General features: G+C 45.0%; 1 protein-coding gene across 2 annotated transcripts; it reads right to left on the reverse strand.

Moving 5' to 3' along the window:
• Window positions 1-4,198: 4,198 nt before the first annotated feature.
• LPAR4 (lysophosphatidic acid receptor 4) lies at window positions 4,199-15,274 on the reverse strand. 2 transcript variants are annotated; one of them, XM_083484798.1, is made up of 3 exons: window positions 14,920-15,274; window positions 10,714-10,731; window positions 4,199-5,644 (listed from the first exon to the last, which is right to left on the reverse strand). In XM_083484798.1, exon 3 carries the CDS (start codon window positions 5,502-5,504, stop codon window positions 4,458-4,460), a length of 1,047 nt encoding a protein of 348 aa, XP_083340924.1. In that variant the 5' UTR covers window positions 5,505-5,644; window positions 10,714-10,731; window positions 14,920-15,274; the 3' UTR covers window positions 4,199-4,457. The 2 variants fall into 2 exon arrangements, with proteins under 2 accessions (XP_083340924.1, XP_083340923.1); XM_083484797.1 differs by lacking the exon at window positions 10,714-10,731.
• Between the last annotated feature and the right edge of the window lie 4,201 nt (window positions 15,275-19,475).

Below are 19,475 nucleotides of genomic sequence, written 5' to 3' on the forward strand. Positions count from 1 at the left end.
GCTGAACTTGTTCAGTTCTAGGAATGAGAGTTTAAAATTTGCTGAGGTGACATTCACAGCAAACATTTAAAGCACTACAATACTGCTTTAAACAGGCATGGCTCCCCCAAAGAATTCTGGGAGCTGTAGTTTGTTAAGGGTGCTGAGAGTTTCTAGGAACTCCCAGAATCCTTTGGGGGAAGCCATGATTGCTTAAAGGGCCACAAGAATGCTCTAAAAGTATGGTGCAAATGTAGCCTGAGAGGCAGTAGGGTTTTGTCGTCCTCCTCCAACCTGACACCCTTCAGCTGTTTTAGGTTACAATTCCAATCAGCTGGATGGGGTGGGGGAAGTTGCCTTACTACTACTACTACTTCTACTACTACTACTACTACTACTATGGTCATTATTAATGAATGAACTTGTCCCTCACTTGTGACTCTCCAAGTGACTTAGAACCTATTTAAAGCATAAGCATGGCTAAAGATGCATCATCATATGAACACATTCACATAACATGCACAGCTTTTCCAGCTGGGGGAAAGAGTCTCTTTTTCCCAGGGAAAAGCAGCCGGGCAAACAGTGGTGTGGATAAAATGAAATGCATGCTATTTAAAATAAAATTCTGTGGCAGTATGCTTTCTATGTTGTTCATTTACATATTTTAATTAAAAGTATTACCGTGCTGCCCTATAATAATTTTCAGGTTGGTTTGCAACGAAGTAAACACAACATTTAACAACAACTGCATTATTATACTGCTTACTAAACCAGCTGTGCTGGCAAGGCAGGGTAGTACACTTCGGTGCGAACACAGAGCTCTTTGCTCCCGGCAAGGATTCCTTTGTAACTTCAAAGACTGTAATGACAACGGGTATCATATGTGCACCCAGAGTCCCAGCTCCCTGCCTTTGAGGTGACAGGCATAGCTCAGTGATGAGAACACATGCTTTCCATGTACAAATTTTCCCAAATAAAGTCTCAGATACCTCCAGTTAAAATTTTTATTTGTGGTTCTCCGTTGTCCCAGGCAGAGATCTGCTCCAGCCCTGCTTCCTGTATGCAGGCATCCCTCCCCCACTTACGCATAGTCGACTCAGTTTTGACTGTGTACATGTGTGGTGCTGGGAGATAATTAAATAATTCATTTCAAATCCAGAAATGTCAGGAGAGCTGGAGAGTCCTTGGGGCTCACAAGGAGGCCCTCCCTGGAACCCAAAGAGGACATCAGAAAGGGTAGAGGAAGCCCTGAAGAGACCTGAGGCACAGTGGAGCTTTCTTTAGGCTGCTCAGCCTCTCCGCCTAACAGCTGATTTGCAGGGTAGCATAGCAGCTGCCGCCGCCACTGCTTTGCTGCACATCCTCCAGCCTTCTGCCAGTCTTAGAGTTTCAACTCTAGTCATGGATATTTTTTGATACAATATTTTTGGTCTGGTTTGGAGAGAGCACATCAGAAAGGGTGTTTAAAGGCTATTTAGAGGGTGTTCTCCATTTTGTGCAATTCCACTTACACATGCAAGGCCCCGGAACATAGCTCCTGTGTAAGTTGTCGGTATCCTTTAAGACAGGAATCCAGCCATCCAGGTGTCATTGGACTAGGAATTCACACCACCCCTAACTATTGGCCATACAGGCTGGGGCTCATGGGAGCTGGAGTCCAAGAACATTTGCAAAGCCACAGGTTCCCCACCCCCACTGCTCTATGGAGCAGGGCTGAGTCAGTTCTCAGCCTGGGCTCTGGAGAAGCATTGGCTTTCTAGAAGGGGCAGCACCAAAAACAAATGGGTCCTTGACCTAACTCTGTGCAAAATATCTTCTTGGGCCTTTCCTCTTGTAAACTAGGCAGTTGTAACATACCGCTAGTTATCATCTGCCTGTTCTGCCATTGAAGACTTCTTGGATCATTCTTTGTCTAGTTCCTTCCCTTTGACCTTACCGCCTTAGAAAAGAAGAAGAAACTAAGCACAATTCATCCAAAATTTAGTACTGTTATTCAGGGCTTTTTTTCAGCTGGAACTCACCAGACCTTGGCACTAGCACCTCTCAGGTGAGTGCCATTGCCATCCTAAGAGAACGAGGGAGGTGTTCATGGTGAGTTCCGGCACCTCTTTTTCTAGAAAAATAGAAAAGTATATTAAATTGCAAAATTATTTCACAATAATTTACTTTTGGGATTTAAAACTTTATGACCAGTATGTCCCCAACCAAACTCAGTCAGAGAAAGTGAGAGGGGTAAGGTTTCAAAAATCACAGGAATATGTTCTCACATTCCTCCCAAGCACCCTCAGATTTAACCTCTGTAGGTCGAATGTGAAATGTTCAGGTTTGAGTAAAACAAACAAAGAGATAATTGTAAGAATTTGAGTAATGTGAGCAGAGGGAAGAATTGCTGTTGGGACATGCCCATCCTGGGGATATCGGTATATTCTTGCACCTGCAGTGCAAGAAGACCCCGATTCAAAGGCACCATGAGCTCACTTATCCTGCTATACAGTGGTGCCTCGCAAGACGAAATTAATTCGTTCTGCGATTTTTTTCGTCTTGCGATTTTTTTCGTCTTGCGAAGCATGGTGTCGGGAAAGTTTTGGAAAAGCTTCAAAAATCACCAAAGTCTTCAAAAACCTCAAAAAAGGGGGGTGCTTGGGAGGGAGGGAGAGGCGGGTGCGGGGCGTGGGGGGAGGCGGGGCGGAGGTTGCTGCCTGAGCCCCCGGGATCGGTTCGGCTCGCCTTGCTCCGACCCTTTGCACTACAGTCGGCGCCATCTTGCTGCTGCTGCTGCTGTCGCCGCGGTAGTCAAAACTCCTACCGGCCTAAAAGTTGTCTGGTGCAAAATCCCTTCTGCAGCAGCAGCCCGAAAGAAAGTGAGAGCGCCAGCCAGCCAGCCGCCCACCGCGGGCAGGAGGGAGGGAGGGAGCGTCGGCGACGGTGGATGCCTATTGCCCCTGTTGCTGCTGCAGCCGGCCAGCCAGCCAGAAGCGCGTGAGCGGAGAGGAGTGCATCCAGCCCATTGCAGAGGAGCGCGGGGGCGCGTCCCCAGTGGCTCCCGAGCTGACCTTGCCTGGCCCGGCGCCTTCCGCGTTGCCAAAGGGCGACTCACCTGCTGCCTGCGCTGCGCCGGGACTAACTCAAGCGGGGCGAGGAGAACACACACTCGCACACACACCCCGAGAGGCAAACTTGCCGCAGCCATTGCGGGGTTGGAAAGCGCGAAGATGCAGGTAGGGGGCGCCCCTCACAGGCTGAGCACCGGAGGACCCGGGCAGGTGCTCTTGTCACCGCCGGGGCGCTGGGGGGGGGGGGGAGAAGGAAGGAGCCCCGTCCGAAGAGCCCTGGAGCCTGGCCTCCCTAACTGGGAGTTGTGGGGAGGGAAGTGTGCGCGCCTTGCTATTTTTCGCCGAAACAAAGCTCCTTCTCCCTCAGAACCCGCCTTCACGCGTTCTTGCCCCTACGGAGACGCACACCGCGTGCTATGAGTTGCTCCTCAAAGTCAAGTCGCAACTGTATTAACGGTTTTAAGAAAAAGGAAACAAACTTGCAAGACGTTTCTGTCTTGCGAAGCAAGCCCATAGGGAAAATCGTCTTGCGAAGCAACTCAAAAACGGAAAACCCTTTCGTCTTGCGAGTTTTCCGTCTTGCGAGGCATTCGTCTTGCGAGGTACCACTGTAATTATTTTTTGAGTAGCAGATACTGTTGTTGCTGCTTATGGTATATTATTTGATTATCTGGTTTAATTATGTCTTTTACTGGTATATGGTTGTCTTTTATTGTTGCTCTTCATGAAATTGTGCTCCAGACTGAAAAAAGGGCAGGATAGTAGCATATTAATTAATGTGGAGGTAATAATATACAGATGTACCTTCAATTTTAATGCTTGTGTACTTGTGTTTAATACTTGCAAACCACCAAGAAACCTATTTGGGTCCTTTCCTATACCATTCCGATGCGGAGTAATGACCAGTTCCTCCAACCAACTGGCGTTGCTGGGAGAACCTGAAAGAACACCTTCCCCCATATATTTCATGCTGCCCTTTGATGCCACCAGAGGATGCTTCAGAGCCCTTTCACTAGAGGCAAAATTAGTGGAGATTCAAAGCAAGACTCCTTGGAAGGCAAGAAATACATAGAAAAATAACTTACTAGAATGCCAAATGTTGGAAATTGTGCATGAACCCCAAATAACAATAATCAGCTGTAGTTTTTAAAAAAACAACCCCAAGGCAAAGTGAAATATTTTATTATTTCATAGCTTCAAAAGCAAATCATACAAAAGGACAGTGTTATTTGAGTTAAGATATGATGATAAGGTTTGCCGAAGGCAGAATGAGCACCCAACTGGCTGCGTACATACACACATATGTAAAACGCTTCCCTGTGGTTCTCAACTCTCATCCCCATTCCCTTCTCCCAGACAGTGAGTTATGTAGAGTTTCCTCTGAAGTCCAATTCTCAGCCTCCTGTCAGTGCAAAAATCTCAGACTCAGAAATTCGATTCTGATGTCAACTCTCCCCCCTTTGTAATGGCTTGGTCGCTCATCTCATCCTGCATCACCGGTAGGGCAATCTTTGTTAAGGGAGTTTCAGTTTTGAAAAGAGAGTCAGTTTTGAGGTGGGGGGTTATGTAGAAAGATTTCTGGAAAGACTCTGATGTGAAGTAGTAGATGAAAGGGTCAAAGCAGCAGTTCAGAGTGGCGATGCACAGCGTGATTGGATAGAATGTCCTCGCAAATCTCTCCAAGAAACAATTTGCTATGGCCTGAGAACGCACAAGGGCATACAAGAAAAGGATGGAGTTGTAAGGCACAAAACACACCAGGAAGATGGCCAAATGTACTACAATCATCTTCAGCACTTTCTCTTTGTTGGTGCCAATCTGGGAAAGCGTGGCAGGTTTCCGGAGGGTCCTCAGGACCAGTGATGAACAAATGAGGTTGAGCAGCAAGGGAATAAGAAAGCCAACCACTTCAATAAATATTGTAATTTTGGACAAGTAGGTCTTCCATATGCTTTTGGAAAAGCCTTCAAAACACGTTGTACTAGTGTTGTAAGTGTTGGTGGTGGAGAACAAGGATGCTGAGATCCCTCCGCTGAGGACGAGAATCCACACACCCATGCACACGATCGCTGTATTCTTCCTTGTCCTAATGGTGCGAGATCGGAACGGGTATACGATGGCGAGGAAACGGTCAACACTGATGCATGTGAGGAACAGCATACTCCCGTAGATGTTGGTCAGGAAGGCTGTCCCTGAGATCCTGCACAAAAGGTCTCCAAAGGGCCAGTGCCTGTTGAAGTTGTAGAAAATCTTGAATGGAAGGGTGAAGACGAAGAGTAAGTCAGAGACCACCAGGTTGGTCATGAAAATGGTGGTCTCAGATCGCATATTGATGCGGCAGCAGAATACGAACAAGGAAGCACAGTTGGTGATCAAGCCAAGGATGAACACCATGCTGTAGACAGCTCCATAGAGGTTGTACTTGAAGGAATCATCCGTCATGCATGTGTGGTTGTTGCTGTGATTCCCCATTACAGCTCTGCACTTTGCAAAGCCAAATTAAGTGGAATCCATGCAATGAAAGTCAGGAAGCCCTGCTCGCCTTAAGGAGCATATTCCAGTGATATTGACTGAATGCTTGTTGCCACACAGGTGTGATGGGTGCCATTCTCCTGGGGGAAACCAGAAAGGAAAAAGCAATCAGTTCTCAAATACTTAGTCTTAGTACCTCCCAATTTATATAAAACATCCCCCAAATAATTGTGGGAAGTTAGTTACAGGTGCTAAGGAGACTCTTCTTCTCCTCAAAGAGTTCCCTGGTAAGAGGGATTGACTGCTAAACCACTCTGGGATCTGATTTTGTGAGGGGAATAGAGGTCTCCTCACAACTCACAGCACCCTTAGCAAACAACACCTCCCAGGATTCTTTGTGACGAAGATATGGTTGTTTAAAGTGGCATGATATTGTGCAGATGGGGGCCAGACTCTCTGGACTGAATCCAACTAAGTAATACTCAGAATAGACCCAATGAAATCCATGGACTTACATTAGTCGTGTCTATTGATTTCAATGGGTTTTCTCTGTGTATGAGTTGGATTCAAGCATACATGCTGACTGGGGCCAACAGGTGTTGTAGCCCAGCGATATCTGGAAACAACAGTGTGGGGAATGATGCTGTATTCCAGGAGACGGGAACCTTGGGCAGGGAACCTAATCAACATTTCTGGTCTCTTTCTCTGGCCCTCAGAAGTCTTCCAACCACATCACCTCAACAAACCACTCCTAATCACCCAGTCCTTCAATGTTGTTTTTCACATGCTCTTGGCTGGAATGTATCCTTGAACTCTGATAATGCCTCTTGCTTGCCTGCATAGAGGATGGAGAGGGGAATGTGAGTTAGCCTATTGTACAAAGGTGAAATTTGCATTTGTTGCTCCAGTCACTTTTCCCTCTGGCCTTGCCCACGGCTGACTCCTGGGAAGTTGCCCTGAAGGGAATATGGCCCTTGTGCTGTATAGTATGTGTGCATTTAAAAAAACCCACAGGTATTTCCTGTTTCACCTGTGTGTTCTTTGCCTTCTAAAGCAGTTGTCTTTTCAAAGAACATTTCTAGGTTCTATTATATTTGGTGTCCGACATAGTACTTGGTTCTATTTGGGGAAGGACCACAGCGAGCCGGAAAGAGCATGTTTTGTAGGTTAAAGTCATCTCCATGTCGTGCTGTCTGACACTGTCTGACAGTGCTGGGAATATTACGCTGAAAGGAGTCAGCTTAAAGAAAGCAGGGGACTTATGGAAACTTCAGTTTTGGCAAATGAAAGTATCCAAGGATGCAGAGCTTGATCTTTGTCCCTGGAGTGGGCAGGTAAGTCACATGCAGATAAAGCACGCAAAAGGCAACACTGGCAGAAGTGGTTTGGGGCCCTGCAGAATGGCTACAGGAGGCAAACATCTGCAGTGGGAGAAACAGAAGACATTCCAGTGGTTTGTGTCCTGTTGTAATACATGATCTAACATCTGAGCCAGGATGCTTTTGACAAAAGGAACCATTAGTCACGAGCCTGGAACCACATCAAATGACAAATTCCTCCTCTTTTCGTATGGCTTCAGAAATAGCAAATCTTAGGCAATTTCAAGAGTTCTCTGGAAAAATTCACACCATTTTGCTTCAGTTCTGAGGTAAGGTAAGGTAAAGGGACCCCTGACCATTAGGTCCAGTCGTGACCGACTCTGGGGTTGTAGCGCTCATCTCGCTTTATTGGCCGAGGGAGCCGGCGTCCAGCTTCCAGGTCATGTGGCCAGCATGACTAAGCCGCTTCTGGCGAACCAGAGCAGCGCACGGAAACGCCGTTTACCTTCCCGCCGGAGCAGTACCTATAAATATAAAGTAGATGAATCTATAAAGTAGATAAATATCTACTTGCACTTTGACGTGCTTTTGAACTGCTAGGTTGGCAGGAGCAGGGACCAAGCAACGGGAGCTCACCCCGCTGCGGGGATTCGAACCGCCGACCTTCTGATCAGCAAGTCCTAGGCTCTGTGGTTTAACCCACAGCGCCACCTGCGTCCCTCAGTTCTGAGGTAGGAGGCATATAAAAGGAAAGGCACACACTTGCACTCTGACACCTTGCTGCTGTTCCCTGTCTCACAGCATCCACTGCATCTCACTCTGCCCAATAGCTTATTTTGCTTCTGTAATTCAGATCCAACAAGTTTTCAAGGTACAATCTGTATTAAACTTATATGCGGAGCCAGGAAATAACAAATACAGTGAAACCTTGGTTTTTGAACGCAATCCGTTCTGGAAGACCATTCAATTTCCAAAACATTTGAAAACTGAAGCAGGCATTTCCAGAAGCATTTATGTCTGGAAAACTCAATACGAAAGCCACATGGCATGTTCAGCTTCCAAAAAGCATTCAAAAAACGAAGCAGTTACCTCCAGGTTTTCGGCATTTAAAAGCCGAAACATTCGACTTTTGAGACATCCGAAAACCAAGGTACCACTGTACTTATCTTGCACTTAACGTCCTTCCCCCTCTTTAAAATTCAAGAACAAGCTAAATCTGATAGAATAACAGTATGCAGTTTGGTCCTCTATGTGTTTACTCAGAAGTAAGCCCCACTAAATCCAATGGAATTTATTTCCTAATCAGTTTGTGTAAGATTGCTACAATCTTAAACATGCTGATTTGGAAGGAAATCTTAACTAAGTCCTACCCAGACTTCAATTAGGCATGCCCCTTAATTTCAATGGATTTACTCTAAATAGAGCTAGAGTTGGGATACAATCCAATGGACTCAGAGGGACATACCTCTGTGTAAAAACACACAGCATCGCGCTGCATGAGTACGGGTTGTAAACTATGAAGCTGCTCCTCACTTCGGCCTCATTGTCATTAAGGGTTGGGGAACTGGTGACCCAGCAGCCCCAATGGTCAGAAATGTTGGTAAGACACAGGTTTCCCATCCCTGCATCAAGAACACCAGCCAACCGTACAGAGTGCACATTACTGTAATGATATGTATGATATGCACAGTGTACATCTGCATCAGGCATAGGCAAACTCGGCCCTCCAGCTGTTTTGGGACTACAACTCCCATCATCCCAAGCTAACGGGACCAGTGGTCAGGGATGATGGGAGTTGTAGTCCCAAAACATTTGGAGGGCCAAGTTTGCCTATGCCTGATCTGCATCCTCCAACCTTTGGCTATCAGATGTTTTGGACTACAACTCCCATCAGTCCTTGTCAGAATGGCCAATTGTCAGGTGTTATAGGTGTTGAGCTCCACAGACCTGTAAAATATTCATTGTACATGTCAGTGGAGAGGTGATAGCACTATACAGGAATGATGATATTAACAGCAATATGGTATAGTATTACAGTATTGGAGAAGACCTGGAAAGAACTGGGTTCCAGCTCAAGCCAGCCATGAAGCTTACTGGGTGACCTCAGGGAATCATCTTAGCCAATAAGCTGAGTGATCAGATAATTCATAGGATCACACAATTGGAAGGGACCACAGGGATCATCTAGTCCTTCCCTACAATGCAGGAAACTTTCACCCAACGTGGGGCTTGGACCCACAACCCTGAGATTAAGAGTCTCGTGCTCTACCAACTAAGCTATCTTGCAATGTATCTCTCAATATAACCCAAGTTCCCTTCTATCATAAGACCCCCCCTCCATTGTTGACCGTGGTCCCATCTGCTGTATACATTTAAAGCACTATTATATCCCTTTAAACGGCCGTGGCTCCTCCGCACCCCACCAAATCCTGGGACCTATATTTCTTAAGGGTGCTGAGAGTTGTTAGGAGATCTGTCTTCACCTCAAAGAGTTGCAATTCACAGAGTTCCCTAGGAAGAGGGATTGACTGTTAAACTCAGTGCTTTTCTCTGGGGGGACACAGGGGGACGCATACCCCTAAACATTTTGTGAATCTAACTTTGGCCTTATTTCAATATGAATAGGAAAATGAGAGCACCCATAAGCATTTTTTTAGGGGGTGGTAAAACTACTCTGGAAACTGTAGCTCTGTGGTGGGAATAGGGATCTCATCTAACCACTTTCTTCACCCTTAAAAAACTGCAGTTCTTTGCACCTACCGTTTAATGTAACTGTGTTATCATACATGCTGCATATGGGGCCTTTATTTCTCCAAAAATCCATAAAGCAACACTGCAACAGTGAGGAATATAGCTTATTGGGATAAAAAAAATAATCACATTTTTTTGATTAATCAAACTTGTGTTCTGATGATCTCAAGATGCTCACTCATTTCCTTGTGACCTTTCAGTAAATCCTTTAAAAAGTACTGTTGCTTTTGTGTGCATGTATATTCACCCAATGGATCAATGCAGGAACTTATATTATAATAATAATAATAATAATAATAATAATTTATTTATACCCCGCCCATCTGGCTGAGTTTCCCCAGCCACTCTGGAGGCTCCCAATCGAGTGTTAAAAACAGTACAGCGTTACATATTAAAAACTTCCCTGAACAGGACTGCCTTAAGATGTCTTCTGAATGTCAGGTAATTATTTATCTCTTTGACATCTGATGGGAGGGCGTTACACAGGGCGGGCGCCACTACCGAGAAGGCCCTCTGTCTGGTTCCCTGTAGCCTCACTTCTCGCAATGAGGGAACTGCCAGAAGGCCCTCAGTGCTGGATCTCAGTGTCCGGGCTGAACGATGGGGGTGGAGACGCTCCTTCAGGTATACAGGACCGAGGCCGTTTAGGGCTTTAAAGGTCAGCACCAACACTTTGAATCGTGCTCGGAAACGTACTGGGAGCCAATGCAGATCTCTCAGAACCGGTGTTATGTGGTCCCGGCGGCCACTCCCAGTCACCAGTCTAGCTGCCGCATTCTGGATTAATTGCAGTTTCCGGGTCACCTTCAAAGGTAGCCCCACGTAGAGCGCGTTGCAGTAGTCCAAGCGTGAGATAACTAGAGCATGCACCACTCTGGCGAGACAGTTCGCGGAACTTGCAATTTTTAATAAAAGAAAAAGAAACCTTTTTATGCATAAGCCTATTTCTTTCTTTTTAACAGCTTCATTTAAAAAAAGGGGGGGATTCCCAATCTTTCTGGTTATGCATCTAAATTTGGGCTCAGCTTTATGAGTACTTGCATTTATGCAGACTCAAAACATAAATTTGCATATGTCCAGTTGAATAAATATGTGCATTAGTTATATAAAACAAACCCCAGCTGCCCTACAGCTCTTACCTTTTTGGTTTCTGCAGGCTGTGCATTTGAAAGGAAATAAATATTACATTCAAAAGCTGGCTCTCAAAAGACTTGCTGACAAATCATCCTTAGATCTGCCACACACAACTCTCATCTGGACTCTTTTACCCGCAAGAGCACTGATGAAAAAGGCCCCTTATTCCATTTGTACTACTTTTGTTAAGGAATTACCTGCACTTGTTTTTATTTCCTTGTTGTTCCAATGAGTGATTGGAAAACTTTTGCCAAGAAAAATTTGCAGATTTGGTAAGCTGGAAATGCACAGTTTGTGACCTACCAAATCAAACATAACTCTCCTAGCCCACATCTCCCACCCCCAGTTTCAGATAGGACAGAGACACAAACAGGAGATTTCCAAATGTCCAATCACTCCTTCAAATACCAAACTCAAGTAGTTGAGTGACACCAGAAGGGGAGTCAGAGGTCACATCTGCACTATACATTTAAAGCAGTATTATACCATTTCTAACTGGCTGGCTCCTGCGAGAACATAATGCAGGAGTACTAGATGATTCTTTGGTCTCATCCAGCAGGACTTTTCTTATGTTTTAAAGGGATTTCTTTAAACTAAGGAATCGTTTCTTTGCTACGGTAATTATGCCATTTGCATTGTTACGCACATAGAAAATGTGTATATTTTTAAAATACGATTTAACATAGTTGGTAAACAAAATGCAATTCATTATTGACACTGATACCCCATGAATCCTTCAGATGGCTGACGATTTCCCAAACCTTCCCCCCTACACCCACACCCACACACTATATAAAACACACTATATAAAACACACTATATAAACACACACACACATCATCAATGTACGATACATGGTGCTTTACATAATACAAGAACAGCAGACTTCTGCCCCAAGGAACTTACAGGGAGGTAAGTGGAGGCAGCAGTAATCAGGGAACAAGTATCTCTCTTCTTCCCACAATTCTGATGCAGCTTGCTTCTTTCGCCCCACCCCCACCCACTCATTTCCAGATAGCTAGGGGAGAAAATAACTATGCAGCACTAGAATACAAGATAAAATTCATGTCTGGTCTGCCCATTACAAGCTGCATCATAGTTCTCAAAACCATTCATTAAGGCCAACAATTCCAAAACAAACAGTCTAATATTAATGCCACTCACAGCTATCCTATGAATTCTGTGTGTTGAAGATTAAGGTAATCTGGAATTGGTAACCATCCAGATAGTAAATTCTATGTCCTTAAACCCTTCTGAATTAAAGACAGTTACAACAGCCAAGTAACCTTATCCATCTTCCACCATTTCTCCTTGCTCAACTACTCACTAGCAAAACTGAATGTTCATAGAAATTCAATACAATATGACTATTGCAATGGTAATACCCCCCTTTTTTTCTTAAAGGAAAAGGAGAGAAAAAGCATTTGATTCCTCCACCTGAAAGGCAAGCAATTGAGTTTACCAAGTAACTTAAAACTAGGAACACAGGAAAGCTACCTTGTACCAAGTCCATCTAGCTCAGTATTCTATAGACAGAATGACAGCTGTTCTCTAAGGCTTCAGTCAAGGGACATACCCAGAACTACCTGGAGATGCCTGGGGTTAAACTTGGGACCCTCTGCATGCAAAAGATCTACCACTGCACTATGGCCCTTCCCCTAGGAAAGAGGTTTGCTTTAGAAGCAGAAGAGGAAACCAAGATATTCTCTGAAATCAATCTGGGTTTCTTGCTCGTTTTTGGCTATTTCTGCAAACTCTGAAATCAATCCAGAGCAATCCAGTTAGCTTCCTGCTTTATTCCCTGCAGTTCACTAACTAAGGAGAAAAGCAATGAAGAATACCGAGACATGAGGATATCCTGAGCAGATTTTGAACTCTGAACTTCCCCATCCTTCTAGTTCCACCATCCATTGTATTTATATACAATGAGAAATTATTTATATTAAACACAACATACTTTGAGCAGAAATAACCCTTCTGATGCTCAGTAGTTTGACAGCATTATAGATGACAAGTTGGTGTCGCTCAGGAATTCAAAAACAAAAAATCAGTGCTGTTTGGAAAGGTTCAGTCTGCCATCTTTATTCAAATTCATCACCCAACAGCACCCAAAAACAGATGGAAACCTGTGTGCATGTTGTTGTGTTTTGGGAACGGGAGCCAGGCAATGAGGCTATCAATGACCACTAGTCACAGTGGTTAAATATAGCCTTTAAGATCCATGCTTCCGAATACCAGGTACTGTGGGTCAACAGTGGGGAGAGAGCTATTGCTCTCAACACGACCTCCTTGTGGGTGTCTGATCCAACATCTGGTTGGCTTCTGTGACCATATGACTTCTGGGCCTGATGAACCTTTGGTTTGATCTATCAAGGCTTTGTGCACATGGTGAGGTGCTTTGAGACCACATAGCAGTTCAAGATGGGACACATCTTTGTTCCTTGTATCAGGCACTCAGGACAGATTTGAGATTCTGGGTTGTATTCTATGTTAGTTATAGAGTGGACAAATTGAAATTAGTAGACCTGACTAGCTTAGGCCAGTTAATTTCAATGGGTCCGTTCTGAGCAGAACTTGGTTAGATATAACCTGCTGCTAATATACTTGGCACCTCATTGCTTAACAGTGAACTGATGGAGGTAGTCTTGCACTTGGGTTGAACTCACACCATACCTTTAAAGCACATGGTTTTCCCCAAAGAATCCTGGGAACTGTAGTTTGTTAAGGGTGCTGAGAACTGTAGCTCTGTAGTTTCAGGCTTCATACATAATTACTGTATGCTACATTTACTCACAATCCAGCCATTCATTCATTCATTCATTTCTGGGGTTTGTATCTATCAATATTCGTATTATCAGTGTAATACAATAAAATACTGTAATCCACTCATAATACAAACATGGAAAGATACAAATCCCAGAAATGAATGAAGAAATGGGCAGAACTCTGGCTAGATCCTAAGTTAAGCAGTCCTAAATAATTTACTAGGGAATAAAGGAGCATTACATTTCAAAACATTTATTACATTTTATTTCTCTTGTTTTTGCTTCAGTTGTGCTTTATGATACTCTGATTTTATCTGACCATTGGAATGACAACAACTCACTGGATAGCAGTTGTTATCATGCACCTAAGTGGAATCACACAGATGAAAGAAAAATCAAGTGTCCAGATCTATTGCCTGTTTAATCATACTTTACACAGAAATAAAGATATGATTTAAAACAAGATAAGTTTTACAATAACAGGAATGTCTTTTGAGTGCTGAAATGTAAAATGTAAAAACGTAGACACCCCAAACTACTGTTTAATGTTGACCCATAGAGTTAAAACTAAAATCTGTACTTTTCTAAAAGGATTTAGCACTTTAGCTGCAGAGAAGATGGCCAAAGCACTATGTAAATGTATGTGTTTGTTCCAACTTACACTAAAAATGCAGAAATGTAAAGCAGTCAACAAGTGTGGGGGGCAATACCAAACTTCCATTTTTAAAAAACAGAAAAAGAATATTTAATGGGATTTAAAGAGAAGGAGGCTATGGGGGTGTGGTGTGATGACTGAAGCCCCATTCAGTGATCACAATCAGAAAATGTGCACTGTGGTATCTTTTTATTGCGAGCAAACACAGATTTGCAGAAACTTTGGAACTAAAAGCACTCTCAAAAGAAAAAAAGAAAGGAAGTTTTGTATTGCTACATCAAGGTGAGAAGATTCGTGGGCCTCTTATAAAAACTGTTGCTTAAAAGTCTCAGACATGAAAGCAGAAAGATTACACCCACCGCGACCCCTGCCGAAATAAATTAGTCGTCTTATCGGTTTCAGGAGCCTTAGATCAGAACCCTTGGCATGTCTACTCAGAAGTAAGTACCGCCGAGATCAGAGGGGCTTATCGCCAGAAAGGTGTGGCTGAAAGTGATCGTCTGATGCCGCACTTATCGTACCTTATTGCACACCCCACTGAACTCAACAGAACTTACTTCTGAGTAGATATGCCTAGGATCACGCTGTGTGGCACACACCGGATCAGGCCTCACTAGGAAATGTTTGAAATCATAGGGAAAGGACAGTGGTGGTGAGCAGAGATTTTATTCGTCTGTTCTTTATAGGCGCTTCTTCACCTCTCTAGGCGACGTACTAGAAATCTGGTCACGTTTTTTTAAAAGGCGAAATTAGCAATGAATTCAAAGAAACAAACGGAAAAGTCAACTTACACAGCAAAGACCACCTTCCCAAGGTGGGGTGATTAGCGCCACTGACTACTTCCAGATCCAGCCAGGCTGTAGGTCCGAGTTAGAAGCTTCCTGCCGCCCGGCGTTGCAATACACAGATCTGTTCCATGTTGTTTCGGTGACACTTTGGAGCTGGATCCCCAAAACAAAACTATTTGCGCCTTCCAAAAACGCACAGAAATTTCCTCAAAAACAGAGAAGCAGGCAGAGGCGCTCGCTGAGCAAACCCTCCAAGCCTTTGTTTAAAGGGCTGGCGGCGGGCGGCGAAACCTCCTCTTTGGAGATGGGCTTTTGCGCCCCGCTTCCAATCCCTGAGCCGGAGTTGTGAGCGTCGTGCGCGCGGAGAAGCAGGGGGAGGGCGGGGGGGGAACAATCTCCCAATAGAAGGCATTTCTGATTGGATGGCGAGCAGTTCTAAGCAGCCCAGAACTCCGCCCCGTCCTTTGGGTTCCCATGAGGTGGCCAATGGCTGCAAGCGGGTGGGAGCTCTCTCTTTCGGAAAGCCTTTTTGGTCAGAGAAAGGAGGGGGTTCTGCTTTCCCAGGCAAGGACGAGCTGAGTTTCAAAAGGTCCGATTTTGACAATGGAGGAGGGGTCGCTTCCTGTGCGAAAGGGTGGTGGGCGATGCAGTCGGAGAGAGGGGCTGCTGGCAGGGGAGTCCTTGCTAGAGACTTGAATAACAAAAGAGTCGCATCGAGTTTGATTATGCGAATGTGGAAGGAACGGGTTGTAGGAAACTTAGATAAGAGCAGAATGAAAGAGCCATGCAGTTAGATATTGTAATTCTGCGTTTAGAAGAGGATTAGACGGATTCAGCAGGTTTGGACAAATTAATGGAGGTTAAGCCTATCAGTGGCAACTAACCATGGTCGTTCTGAATCCCAGTGGAGAATTGCGAGTGGGAAAGAGTGCTGTGGCGTGCGCTCAAGTCCTGCTTTCGGATTTCTCTTGACCAACTTAACATGATAACATGATAGCTGGACTAGATGGGCCTTTGGTCTGATTCAGGAAAGCTCTTCTAATATTCTGAAGTCACTGCATCTTGTCACAGCAAGTTACATAGCTTAACTATGTGCTGTGGGGGGGGGGAATACTTCCTTTTGTCTGTCCTGGATCTTCCCACTGTAGGAGATTCATTGGATAATACCAGGTTCTAGTATTATGAAAGGCAAAGAAAACTTTCTTTCTGTCTGGCTACTTATACACCTTTTGTCATTCCCAACCCGTTGCAAATGGGTCAACCCACAGACTACAGAGAATGAATGAAAAAACGTGGGCTGTGTGCTATAATCAGCTGAATCTGTGGTTTAATCAACTGAAACTTCCATTATCCTGAAGGGGTGAATTTTAGCCAATGGGGTCAAATTTTAATAGGAAAAGGAACGCTTTTCTTCTCCCTACAGCTGTCACCCCTCACCCCAGAATGTAAACAACCCACTGAAGATTACTCAGTTCCTTCCACTGTGGGGGCAGGAGGGGGGGGGGAGCAGGAGCACCACACAAGCAAACAAACAGCCCTTTCTGTTTCTCTTCTACAGGCTCTGTGTGCCCTTGCCATGCAGCGCCTAGCTGCAGCCCAGTGGCTCCTATCCAGTGGACTCAAGCAGTTTCCTGAATCTAACAGCAGCATTAGCTCACTTGTAAAAAGAAAGAAAGAAAGAAGGGAAAAACACAACCCCACATAGATTGGCTCGTCCCCTGTGTCTCAATCCCGTAAATGAACATCATTTTCTATAAACTGTATTAATCATTCATTGATAGCCTGCAAAGAAGTTCTCCTGAGCTTTCCAATTTATAGTGGAGGTTTGGTGAGATTTTGAATACATGGCTCAAGAACATAGCCTATTCACATGGCATCATGAGCATGGGGAGGCGTACGTTTTCTGGCAAGTTATGAATGGCGACTTTGCTGTGACTGCCACAGCTAGGGACAATAATTTGAGCTGCATGGCATTTAACCTCTCCAGACCCATTTCCCTTTTAGATGGCTGAGTGAACTAGCTGCGTTCACACCCAGGAGGCTGAATCCACCTATGCAGAAGTATTGGATATACCACTCCAGACTGCTCGAAGGGAGTTGCATATCTCAAGTGGGTTCTGAAAATACCTAAAATGTGGCATGTTGGTGAGATCATTTCCAGCTGCTTCTTTTGCCTGTGAGTAGCGGCTGGTGCCTGTTGGGTCTGCTAGGTCAGAAAGCAAGGAGACTGACAGTAGATGGAGCCAGAGAGCCAGAGCCAATAACCAGCAGGGGAAATAATTCTAGCTTTCTCCCCATTCTCCCCCCTGCTGAGCTCTGCTAGGGAATAATGAAAGAATGCGAAGGAGAAAGCCAACAGGCAGCACTATTCCTTCGGGTTGTTGCAAGTATGAGAGCCAGACAGGTGGGCTCTAGCTGAGGGCACAGTGAGGTTGGTGGGGGAGCAGCCCATTCACTATAATAAAATAATAATAATAATAATAATAATAATAATAATAATAATAATAATAATAATAAATTTATTATTTATACCCCGCCCATCTGGCTGAGTTTCCCCAGCCAATCTGGGCGGCTCCCAATAAAGTGTTAAAAACAATATAGCATTAAATATTAAAAACTTCCCTGAACAGGGCTGCCTTAAGATGTCTTCTGAATGTCAGGTAGTTGTTTATCTCTTTGATATCTGATGGGAGGGCGTTCCACAGGGCGGGCACCACTACCGAGAAGGCCCTCTGTCTAGTTCCCTGTAGCCTCACTTCTCGCAATGAGGGAACCGCCAGAAGGCCCTCGGCGCTGGATCTCAGTGTCCAGGCTGAACGATGGGGGTGGAGACGCTCCTTCAGGTATACAGGACCGAGGCCGTTTAGGGCTTTAAAGGTCAGCACCAACACTTTGAATCGTGCTTGGAAACGTACTGGGAGCCAATGCAGATCTCTCAGAACTGGTGTTATGTGGTCCCGGCAGCCACTCCCAGTCACCAGTCTAGCTGCCGCATTCTGGATTAATTACAGTTTCCGGGTCACCTTCAAAGGTAGCCCCACGTAGAGCGCGTTGCAGTAGTCCAAGTGGGAGATAACTAGAGCATGCACCACTCTGGCGAGACAGTCCATGGGCAGGTAGGGTCTTAGCCTGCGTACCAGGTGGAGCTGGTAGACAGCTGCCCTGGACGCAGAGTTAACCTGCGCCTCCATGGACCGGTGTGAGTCCAAAATGACTCCCAGGCTGCGCACCTGGTCCTTCAGGGGCACAGTTACCCCATTCAGGACCAGGGAATCTAGGTTTCCCCAGTTTTAGTCTGACATTCAGCCAGTTTTCCCAACCTGGTACCTTCCAGATGTTTTGGATTACAGCTCCCATGCTGGCTGGGAGTGATGAGAGTTGGAGTTCAAAACATATGGAGATCATGTAGGACAAGGATACTTTAACCATCTTGCCACACTGGATCTTAAGGCTAGTCACTTTTTTATATAAAAAACAAACAACACCTGACTCTGCCCTGTCTTTAACATACAGAATAGCCCCTGTTTGCTGGCATGGAGATAAAACACCGAGAAAGCTTTTCTTGCTAAGTTACTGTGCCCAGTACGAAGTGTTGTGTGCCAAGGCCCCGTGACCTGCAGTCCCCTAATGGATAAATAAAACAGACGAACAAGCAAATTTTTGATTTATGAGTTCAAATAGGCCACTTTATTGGTTACAGATATGAGCAGTTTGGCTTAGGCACTGGGTGAAGCCAGACTATATCTCAACCCCCTCCCAGCTGCTGGGAGTCCAACTATGGCTAAGCCACCAATAGGGGGAGCCCTAAGACTTCCATCAAATAGGAGCATCCCGAGGGGTTCCCGTTGGGGTAGTGGCATGGCCCTAGCCCATATCCAGGCATCGGACAGAATCCACACCCCCGGGTCCCTTTAACAGGATACCCTTACTGAGGAGGGGCAGGCGAAGACTACAACCTCCCCTCCATCCAAACAAAAGCTTACCCAATGCCTAACCTCACAAAAGTTGTGATGATTGCTACAATGTAGGCGAAAACCAAATGGATGGTGCCAATTTGCCAAGTGGAAAAATTCCTGCCTGGTCCCAACAATATGGCGACTGATGATTAGTCCATAGCAAGGTCGTAACTCGTCAAAGCAGAAAAAGAGGGCGAGGTGGGTGGGAGATCCGGCGAAGGGCATGAGAGGATGGCCTCCTCTGGGCGGGAGTTGATCACAGTGAGGGCTTGCCAAACGTGCCTTCCTCCAGTTGTTTCCGAGTTATCAGTGCTTATACTACATTTTTTAAAAGATGTGCCTTGAGAGCATCTTTAAATTTCTTGTTGCCCACCAGTATTTCACTTTCCGTTCTTAGGTTGGGAATAGAGTAGTCGCTTTGGAAGATGATAATCAAGCATCAATCAGAAAACAATACATGTATTGTTTGACACCCCCCTTTTGTGGGTCCTTATGTTATAATTCCCCACCCCCTGCATCTCCTTTGGAATTCCAATTTTTAATAAATCCTTAAATATTCCTTATTTCAAAATTTTAAATACAAGTTTTAAATCAATCCTGCTA

Source organism: Podarcis liolepis (genome assembly GCF_965112155.1).
Source record: "Podarcis liolepis genome assembly, chromosome: Z".
In the NCBI taxonomy this organism is placed as follows: Eukaryota; Metazoa; Chordata; class Lepidosauria; order Squamata; family Lacertidae; genus Podarcis; species Podarcis liolepis.

Bases quoted from the DNA above. Each gene is read 5' to 3' on its own strand.
- LPAR4 (XM_083484797.1), bottom strand. From the start codon at position 5,504: ATGGGGAATCACAGCAACAACCACACATGCATGACGGATGATTCCTTC.